Genomic DNA, 11,412 nt, shown 5'->3' on the forward strand with positions numbered 1-11,412 from the left:
AAGCCTAATACAACAACAACAGAACATTTCCCCATACGCCTCTTCAGTCTCCTAAAACACCACAAAGTCTACATTATTTCTTCTGCCAATAACCACGACTGTCCTGGATACTCCTGATGTCACAAGCCTCACCAAGACGGATCTGCCTGGGTTCCTGAGAAGACATGAGCATACTTCAACTGCATTAAAAGCAGACTGAACAAGATGTAAATGGCAAAGGAAGGAGCAGTCACTCACGCCCGCCCAGTCACCATGACATCACTTAACTGCATCCTCTTTCCTGATACGATCAAAACAACATCCAAGACAAAACATGATAGAATGACCTCCAGGTCCGTTCAGTACATGAACAAATATATGACTAAAAGATGACTTGGCTTTCCTACAACAGAGCGCTGCCACATGTTAATGAGCTGGTGATGTCACTGTGATGTCATCACCCTGAGTTTGGTCTTTTGCACTCGTCTAAACAGAGAGATAAGACTCTTTCCAGGAGGGGGAAGGCCAGGACATTTTTATCTGAACGGATATTGCTGCTGACGACTGAAAACCATTGACTGTATTTCCGCTGTCGGCTTTTCAGGAACAAAGAAACACAGGCTTGTCTTTATTTACAACCCTGTATTTTTTTATTATGTATGTATTATTAATATTATTATTATTAGGCCGGTGCTTGCACTGGCCTATAGGACCATGTGTGTCCCAATCGCTTCACACACGGCTTCATACACGACTCCTGGCACCCTTTCATCAAGATGGGCTTTTACTTTGAAATTTGTTTTATTTGACGAATGTCCAGTTTCGGACTTTCTGTCTGTCCTGATCTGATCGTTCAGCTTGACAGAGTCGCTCACGGCCGCAGAGGGTCCATGTTAACGTTACACGCGACGCAACAAATAAACAAACACACACTTCCCAGTGTCTCTGGACATCGACAGTAGCGGGAGACGTCTCCCCTTCCAGCAAATATACATGAATGTTATGCATAAGGAACATGAACATCTTACTGCGAGGCAGAGAGCTAAGATAAGTAGCTAACAGCTGAGCTAAGTAGGCTATAACTAGTGTGTTAGCCGATCGGAAAAGCATGTAAACAGCGGTGAGATCTCCTTTATTAAAGTATGCAACCATTTCCAATTAACAAATGGCATGTAGCCTTCAACTTTAAAACAAAACAATGTGCTTCTGCTTACTTCTTACATTCAACTGTGTATAGCAGTGAGTGCAGACAGTGCAACACCAGTGGCATGTAGCCCTCAAGTATTTAAAACAAAAACAATAGTGCTTCTGCTGCTTACTTAGCTAGCCTACATTCAACTTTTTATGGCAGACCTGTTCAAAGAATTCAAGGTGGGTTCATTCTTTAAAACGGTGTAAAATAACACGTTTAACAACATATCAAACGGACCTTATCCTGTCACATTAGCTGGCAATGCATTGTGTAACCAAAAAACGTTTGGCTAACGTTAACATGTTTTGTAATGGAATCTTTATGGGACACGGCTAATACCTGGCACAGCGTTAGCTAGCATAGTGTAGCACGTGTTCAATGCAAATGGAATCATGGAACTATGGCTAAGTTTGGGTCTTAGCCGTGTCCCATAATGATTCCATTACAAATATTGCATTGCACACGTGACATGTTATTTTACTAAAAATAATACATTTTACCATCATTTCAAGTAGAATGATACCACCCAAGCAAGAATATTTCAAGTGTTTCAAGTGCTTTTTTGAAATATTTGGACCATATAATGATAATACAATTATCTCTACCTTAAAAGGTTACAGGTGCCAAAAAGCCATAAATTCACATCAAAGAACAAAGAAAAACTACAATTATAATTCAAGTTTAAACAGTAAGTGTGCAGCTGCAGCATTTATTTAAAAAAAAAATCTTTATCCTGCATCCCTAAACAGAAACAGGGAAAAAAGGTGGAAAATCAGATGACGGCTTATATGTGTTCTGTTGATTGTTAAAATGTGTATGGGTATAGTATAGGGGTGACGATCGCATGCACCGGCCGTATGCCAGGTTTCGACCTGGCCTTGTTATTATTATTATTACTTTTTTATTCTTTTCTGATTTCCCCCCATCTTTCTCCCCAATTGTACTCGCCTGGTCAATTTCCCCCTGTTGCCCTGGTCGCTGCTCCACCCCCTGCTGCTGATCTGGGGAGAGCCGTAGACTAGCACCATGCTTCCTCCGACACATGCGTAGTTGCCAGCCGCTTCTTTTCACCCGACAGTGGGGAGCTTCACCGGCAGGACGTAGCACGTGGGAGGATCGCGCTATTCCCACCAGTTGCCTTCCGCCCGACCCCCGACCAGGCGCCCTGACCGACCAGAGGAGGCGCTAGTGCAGCGATCAGGACACATACCCCCCAATCCGCCTTCCCACCCGCAGACATGGCCAATCTGCCTGTATGGACGCCCGACTATTCCCCCCTGTGTGCAGGGCTCCAAAGTGCGACCTATTAGGTCGCATGTGCCACCTAATTTCAAAATGTGCGAGTTAATTTGCAATCAGGTCGCACTCGTGCGACTTGGGAGAATGAGAGAGGATAATATTTTTTTCCCCCCCAACCAATCGCCTGCTTCAGATCGCATCTTTCTGTCCCCTCTGCTCCCCGTCTGCCTGCGCGTGCCTCTGTGCTGTTTTTATTGGTGCAGCGCCTGCAGCAAACACTTGCCCAGCCTGTCACACAGACACAGGTCCCTGCCTTCAAAGGGTAGCCGACAGCACGCGATCAAACACATACCGCAGCTGTTGTTTTGAAATTGAGCAAGAGGGAAAGCAGAGAACGGGTAACGCTTCCTTGTGCAGACAGGAGAAACGCCATTGAAACGCCGAGCTGGAGTCGCCTTCCTCTGTGCCAGCCAGGAGAAAACGGGAGAAAGTGATCAAGAGATGTGTTTGATCATCGGAGGAATGAGGAAATGATCGATCAGTTTGCGAGGGCGGTGAGGACGTGTTGAATAGCCGAGGGGAAAACGGGAACGATCATAGATATGACAGGGAGACATGGACGAGGACGGTGTACCAGAACAAATCAAAATAAACACAGGAACAGCTAGGCAGCAGCGGGCAGAAGGCACTCACAGCAGCCCGCTGTCCTTCTCAAGAGCTCTTCAGTTGGTTCATGAAATCGCTGGGCTGCTCGCCCTCCAGTGTTGCTCCTGGCCAATCCCAGCGCCACAGGGCGTGGTTATTGCTTATCCTATGTTGGGTTAGAAATCTAAAAGGGGGATCGTGTGTGTGTGTGTGTGTGTGTGTGTGTGTGTGTGTGTGTGTGTGTGTGTGTGTGTCTGTCTGTCTGTCTGTCTGTCTGTCTGTCTGTCTGTCGGTGTGTCTGTCTGTCTGTCTGTCTGTCTGCACACTCACACCGAGTAAACTGTATTGTTGAATGTAAAAAAAAAGCACTTCATGTGTGTATATATATATATATATATATATATTTTTTTTTTGTCATTTGTGTCCTAACGAATAATATTTACATGTCTGATGTCAATACAGTTCAAAATAAAAGAATTGAGAGTGAGTTATGCCTGAGATTGTGCCCTTTTACAAAAATGCTTTTTTCTCCCTTTTCTCTTCCCAGACAGGCTTTTTTGGTGAACATGGGGTGTATAAAAAGGGTTATAAGTAGAGTACAGAACATGCTAAAAGCTAACTTTCTTTTTGGGGGTGAAAGTAGAGACTTAGATCTTCATTTCGAGGTATTGGACATCACTGTAGTCCTAGTACAGAATTTACTGTGGGTCTTGAAAGATGACCAAACATTATGGAAATACTTGGCCTGTGCCAAAAATGCCAGTCAGATATTGGCAGTGAATGAGTTAATTATAGGCCAGACCAAGCCATTAGAGAAAGATATGATATTAATTGGGAGCTGAAATCAATGAGGTATCTGGGAATCAATTTGCCACAAAAGCACATACTTAAGAGACTCCAATTTGATCTTTGATAATACTGCTGTTCACCTATGTAGGATATGCTTTCAGTGCAAGACTCATTTCATTCCCACTTCATGGGAAAAATAACACTACAAAAAGACAAAAAAAAATAAAAAATACAAATAATAACAAAACATTTAATAGCCTAGAGGACTATCAACTATCCACTTAAATGGCAAAAGCACAAATTAAAATGCTGATAATACACTAATATGACAACTGTACAAGTTAGTCACTGTACCTCAAGAGCATACCTACCTAGGGATGTCACGATACCAAAATTATGAGTTCGATACCGATACCTGCCTAAATATCTCGATACCGATACTGAAACGATACCACGGCAAAAAACTAAAACATCAGGAAAAGTAGTGGAATAAATAGAGGGGACAAAACATGGAACTTAAAACTTATTACAAGGTAATGCACAGCCATGTAGTCATTTTACTACATGCTGGTAGTACTGCCACCACGTGTGGCGCTGAACATGCTAGAACTTTTATTATCTAGTGTAAAATTAACATAATCTCTCCTGTAAACATATTTTAAAGGAATGTGAACCGTTTAAACTTATAAATAATATAAATAAAATATATTTTCACACAGCTGCTAGACTATTATAGCTATTTGTTTTTTTACAATTAATTCGTATATCATTAATAATTGGGATTATTGTAAATATTAGGATAGGTGACATCAGATGACTGCTTACCATGTAAAAGCTTTAATAACACTGGCATTGAGAGCCATAGTGTTATTAAATATTGTACATGGTATGCAGTCATCTGATGTCCCCTCCCCTAAACGTTACATGTCATGACTTGCTCCTTCCTTGGCAGAGATCTGTGCTCCAGCACATTGCCTCGTGTTTTACTGTAAACGAGTAGGCTATTGTGACAAGCGAACTTTTTCAGTGAAACAAGTTCGCTTGTCACACAATACTCGTTGGACTTATTTGAGGGCATGTATGTTTATCGTTCACGTTCGCTAAGCTGTCGGTCTTTAAACTCTTTGAACAGGTCGGGGTGCCTGTCGGCAAGATGTTTAGCCAGGTTCGATGTGTTTGATCCTTTCGCTTGCGTCACGTTGAAGCACCTTTTACACACTGGTTTGGATGTGTCCACGGGCTTGCCTTCGCTGTCGGCAACGTAAGCAAAATATTTCCATATTTCGCTTCGTGCATCTGCTTTTTCTACAAGCGTTGGTCGGCTTGCAAGACTAGAAGAAGCCGCTGCCATTTTCGCTGCGTCTGTCCTGTGTGTCGGGGTGCTGTAGTGAGGACTGAACGACTGTGGCCAGAGAGCGAGCAGAGAGGGAAGAGGGGAAAGTCGACACGCCCCCACATGAAGCAGACAGAGTCAGAGACGAGCTTTTTTTCACTTTTCACGAGTCACCATTGGTTCAAGGCAAGGCTGTGTTGCCTTCACGTGAGGTGGGAGACAGGCTCTCAACTGTAATGCCGCTGTGTCTCTCCTCCGCTAACAAACACCACGGTCGCACACTGACGCAACCCATGACATTTTTTTAAGTATCGGTACTAAATTAACGTGGTATAGTATCCTTTTTAACGGCAGGGAACCGCGGTACCATACTAATACCGGTATACCGTGCAACCCTATACCTACCTGAAAAGACCACATGTAGCACTGTCAAAAAATATCCTTCCATGCAAGTGGAAGCTGCTGTCCCTTTTACTAGACTCATCTCCTGGGACATTAAATAGTGATTAGCAGGCTATAGTTAAAAAAAACAACAACATATAAGTAACAGCCAAAGACTTTGCGAGAGAACTTGTGAAACATCAAAACCAGCAATTTATAGTTATTGCCTAAGTCCATTTCTCTTCTCTCATACTAAAGGTAGAGGTGTTTTCCTAAAGACTCCTCAAGGGTGCTTGAGGAGTCCTCTTCTTCCTTTCACCAAAAGCCCAACTGTCATGATCAAATCACAGTCTTCTCACTCATTAACTCACATCAAAAAATATGGTGCTACCTAATTTATTTTTGTGCTACCTAATGAAACAGTAGGTAGCACTAGTGCTACCTGGAAAAAAACGAGTTTGGAGCCCTGCCTGTGTGTGTGTGTGTGTGTGTGTGTGTGTGTGTGTGTGTGTGTCTCCTAACTGCTCATTAGTGCACACTGACAACCACTGCACACTGAACTTGGTCACCCATGAACAAGTGGAGAGTTTGTTTACAGAAGTTGCCACGTTACTGTTCACATGAGCCAGCGTTTTTTACTGCAGCTGTCATCGTTTCAACTTGTATAACCTGTTGCCTGCCTGGCCTTGTGGCACTGCAGCCTCATGCTATTCACCTTATGGAGCCCCACCCACTTGACCCGTTTGTGTTACGACTTCCTGTTCAAAACGTCGGCTGTTTTACCTGCTCAAAGCAGAGATGGTCTCTCTGGTCAAAACTAGTGTGACTCACTGGAAGCAGGCTGCAGGGATAAGCTCTGCCACAGGAAGTGTAAACAATCGCTTCCGATTGTGTTTACACTTCCTGTTAGTCTCTCAAGGCAGACTGTCTCTTCTACATGAGGTGAATAGAGAGGAGAGTTTGTACCTGGAGGGTTGCTGGTTCAAATACATGACGAGTGAACAAGACGTCGCCGATCCTTCCATCAGCATCTACTGCACCAACAAAGTGCTCTTGAGCAAGGCACAGACATAACCTGCTCAAATGGCAGTGCCGACTTGCCAACCGAGTCCCTGTTATTCAACACAGGCAGGCTAATTTGGCTGAAAATACTTATAAAACAAACACAAACTCAAACCAAACACATTTTTGAAATACTTTTGATTCCTTATACAGGAAAGTTGAAGGTGCCACATGTAGTATTTTGTGTTGATCACAATGTAAACCACATTCTTCTAAAACCCATTGCTTCCTGATGCAAAGATCAAGTTTCAAGCTTGAAGGAGAAGGAGAAGAATGGACATAAGCCCTTGATAAAAACATTATGCACTCACACAAGATGAACATGCAGGTAGAATAGAATAGAATCGCACAACTGCATGGAATAAAGTTGTGTATTAACTTGGAAAGCAAAAGGTGGTGCTAATTTATTGATGTTAAAATGCTACACGTAGCAGTTAGCAAGTTATAGCCTACATGCTGATGTCCTCTCTCCATCGTTAATATTGCCCAACTCATTTTCTGAAAATCTTCGTATGGGTCACATGTAAAGTGCTGGCTGCTGAGCGCACTTGAGCCCTCCTTGTCTTAACGTTGTACAGTGAAGGGGGAAGTGAGAGTGACTGCTCATGATCTGCACAAGAGCCGTTGAAACAAGTAGCTGTGCACGCATCTTCTTCCAGGAAGTGCTTTGAGCAAAACAAGCTGTGGAACTTGCAGCACTATGGCCCATTGCCAGATGGAAGTCTAGTAAAACTGACATGTTGTCATTTTGCATGATTAAAAACAAATATTGTCTTAAGTTCTATGCTTTCTTGTAATTGGATAGCACTTAAAAGCCGCCTCCTGTCAGTTTTTCTACCTGTGGAATGGTTGGTGTTCTATTTCAAACGTTCTAACGTTCTATTAGGACCTGCTGTATTCACCTTATTCCTGGAATTACGTTTCCCATGATTCTCAGCGGTTGCCGGTTGTCGACTTCCTGTTTAGATTTTGTCACTAGCGTGCGCGCGCCGCTGTCAAAGAGTGGGGACATTTGGCTTATTTTATCTGAAATGACTAAAAATAGAAACGTGTGGTTTGCATAGCGGCGATATTTTACAAAAACGAGGTGAATGTCAATTCACTCATACTGTATGGGCTTATTTTAGCCGAAATTACTAAAAATAGTATGTGATTGCATAGCGGCCGCTTTTGTTTTGAAGGCTAAACGTCCAAACCGGAACTCTTATTATTTGGTCATTGGACGTAGCTTTAGCGGTCTCTCTCTTTCAAGATTCAAGATATTGTGACTCCGTTGTACAATTATGCACGTGCTAAATGATTGTGCTGGGGGACATCATTACAAGACATACAGTAGGTAGGTACAAAGTCACAACAATTATTATGATTATTTTCAGTCTCTTTCGCTATCAACGGTCCCGGGCGGAAACAGGCAACCGGCAGCTGGAAACAGGGAGGGAGGGTGTCATGGAAGCGCCCACGGTTTCACCAGGAAACTCGTGAATAGTCGCACGTTATCTGATTCTGCGCCAAAGAAGTCCCGCAGGGATGACATATTTTAGTATGCGGAAGGCGGAAGTCCCGCATATGTTGTCTCTTCAGGGGAAAAGTCAACAGGGTTTTAGAATGGGGATTTTGCTTAAAGGTCCCATTCCGTGCAAAAGCTGTTTTTACTTGTAAATGCATATATACTGCTGTCAGCCCTCCCTGTAATGAGTGGTCACACGCTCAGAACTGCCACAGTTGGATTTGTCCCTATCCAGCTTCCCCCTGCAGTCTCCTCCAAGCCACACCCCCAAACGCTTCGTTTGCCCAGAGGGGAATTGGGACGTCACTAGCTTCCTCCTGCATACTGCGCGGGTCTCTCTCACACAAGCTACCTGCACCATTTAGTCTATAGCCACAAAATTAACACTTCTAGCTGGAGCGACGCCAACTGTACGTGATCCAGCAACTGCAGAGGTGCATTCGGTAAGTCTAGGCATTTTGAGATGTCCTCTTTAGCGTAGTACCGTTAAGTTAACGATAACTCGCAACTTAGCGTGCTGGTCCACAGACGCTAATCTGATTGGCCGCTGGGAGCCTGGGGCGGGCTCTCCCTCAGCGGCCAATGGGAACTGTTAGTTCTGAATATATTATAGAAACAGGCCATTCTTGGGAAGCGACGAGATGAGGAAGTGAGAACTCCGTCACAACAAACGGGGTTGCTATATTTTCGACAGATTAATCCAGAATCATGTTTTATGGACCAGAGACACACGTTTTTAAGAGGTTACAGCTGCACGAATTGGGACCTTTAAATATCTGTGGGTAACACAAGTTTATGGGAGTGGTAATTTGTGTTCAGCAGGATAATCTTCACAAACGTGACTTTTATGACTTTTGAAGCGTTTTCTGAAACCTACCTATAGAGGGAATGCACCGACGCCACGCCCCCTCCCGAACACGCCCCCTCAGCCGGACTGAGCAGCACTGAGTGTCAAATTTCCAAAACAAACGTGGCTTCTGCCAGGGGTAGTAGCGAAACCACGGTTAATATAAACGATTATCTGCTTAAAATAAAGGCAGTTGGACTCGAATGTGACCCTTACAGCTTGCCAAAGAACCAGTGGTCCATGGACGTAGACATGTGGCCAGGAATAGGGTTTCCTGACATTTATATGTACTTAATATCGACGCCGGGGAAATACACAAACCAAAGCATGAAAGCATACAAGAGCCTGGACGTGTGGTCGTACTTCAAGGCTGGATTTGTTGGCGACATTAAAGTAACGAGGACAGCAATGGATATTCTGGTTGTATGTGGAGAGGTACATATTTATTTTATTACAACTTTTATTAAGAAAAATATAGCATACGCTGTCCCTAGCTTTGTTCATAGTGAACACTATCACTCATGTAACGTTATATCTGTGCAGGTAGAACACAGCCAGAGAATGAATGAGCCCTCATTGAAACCCTGGATAGCTGCAGAGAAGACCGGGGCCGTTTCATTAGCTTTCGGCAGCCTGTAAAAAGATACCTCCGACGCCTTGTTGAATCTATTTTTACAGTCAATGGCACAACAGCACTTTACCATTTTCGTTGTTTTCTCGCGGAAGCTGAACGCTAAACACCGTGACCCCGCGGCGCCACCTGGCTTGTTTAGACGTTTTGACACTCACTGCAGCTGAGTGGGCGTACCCGCACTGACTGTCGTGTCCGTGACGTCACGTGCATTCCCTCTATTCTAAACGAAGCCCCCCCCATGGCCCACATCCCCCCTTTTATATATATATATTATACAGTATATATATATATATATATATATATATTGTTTATTTTTTTAATTTTGCCTGTATTTCATAGGATAGTGTGTGCTGGACAGCGACAGGAAAGCAGGGAGAGATAGAGAGGACATGCAGCAAATGAGCGCAGGTCAGATTATCACGGTTCCATCCCTGATCTCATGGACATCAAAGTGAATCTAATGTACTGTTAGAAAGGCACATTCCTTCTTTATCCAATTTCCTCTGACTCTTTTATTACCCAATAAATAGCGTTGAAAACCTGGGCTGGGCAGAGTCATGGCAGTCAGTCATGTCAGCCACTCTGTGTCTGCTCTGCATGTTCCCAAGAAGCTCGTCAAGCCTCACCAGGGTCACACAGCTGGTTCCCATGGCAACCAGACGTCAGCGGGTCAAAGTTCAAACCCCCACTGTCTCCTCCTGGCAGGAACTATGACGGGGACTGTGTGCGTGTGTGTGTGTGTGTGTGTGTTTCCAGAGTTTCCCGTAAGGGCTTAGGACACACACACACACACACACACACACACACACACACAGGTACGTCTGCGGCTACCACCTTAGCAGCAGTTCACCTGTAAATAAATGTATGCTAGCTAGTTAAGTGGGGAAAGGAGCAGGTGTCCACCTTCATATTCACGTCGGGAAAAGTTGGATAGTTTCCAATGTTTTTCATTTCTGTATCGGCCGATTTTGACCTCAAATATGTGATCTGCTGCTGCAGATATTTCTTTATTGTCGCCGATCGCATAGCTGATCATGCTGCACGTGAGAAACATGAGGCAGCCCATTTTCATGTCTTCAATGTCCATCGTTTAACTTTAATATTGTGCTCTAATGTTTATATCATTGTGTTGCAAACACACGCTTTGCTTTCGTCAGCCGTACTTTCCGTACTATAAAGCTTCTGGCATACTCTTTGCGCCCAGCCAAGCGCATAGGGCGCGCGCCGATTATGACGTCATCGCACGGGGCGTGTCGGGGGGGCGAGGCCTGAGCGCAGCGCGGCACGTCCATGGAGATTTTTCTATCAGCGCGTCGGGTTTTGCTGCCTGTGCCTGTAGATCTCCGTGGTAGGCTATCAGCGGACATCTGCTGTGATTGAGTCCTCACCATCGTAAAGTCGCCTTCAAAGCATGATGTTTGATTATAACGAACTAGTTGTGTGCCTGAGCCTTCCCAAATGTTGAGGGTCGTTTTTTAGAATTTAATACATAGAATTGGGAACGTTACATTCAATTTCATTCAGACTGCCTGGTGCCTGGAGCTGCGCACTGAGTATGTTTTGTTTTGGCCTGCGCCGAGTGCGCGCGCCCTCCTCGGAGCCCCGCCTCCAGCGCGTGCGCGAAGAGTATGCCAGAAGCTTAAGGCGCAGCAGCTAAATTGAATGATTGTTACAAGCCGCTCTGGACTAAGCCGCAGGTGTTTTAATGTTTAAAACTGGTCAGGAGGAGGCGTAGCGCCTGCCTGTAACAGAGATCTCCGTGTCTTATCAGCGGAGACCGTTTTGAGTCCGATTAACAAATCAA

At 44.3% G+C, this 11,412-nt stretch overlaps 1 protein-coding gene across 1 annotated transcript in view; it reads left to right on the forward strand.

The window, feature by feature from the left end:
• Window positions 1-10,165: 10,165 nt before the first annotated feature.
• The window catches only part of LOC310772561 (uncharacterized protein), a gene marked incomplete at both ends in the record, with an annotated part of 67,975 nt that continues 66,728 nt past the window's right edge, over window positions 10,166-11,412 (forward strand). The window contains one exon of the mRNA XM_083664656.1: window positions 10,166-10,277. Coding sequence (XP_083520782.1) covers window positions 10,166-10,277 — 112 coding nt within the window. The remainder of the gene's footprint in view (window positions 10,278-11,412) is intronic.

This window comes from Poromitra crassiceps (assembly GCF_964638095.1).
Source record: "Poromitra crassiceps genome assembly, contig: HAP1_SCAFFOLD_127, whole genome shotgun sequence".
Taxonomy (NCBI): Eukaryota; Metazoa; Chordata; class Actinopteri; order Beryciformes; family Melamphaidae; genus Poromitra; species Poromitra crassiceps.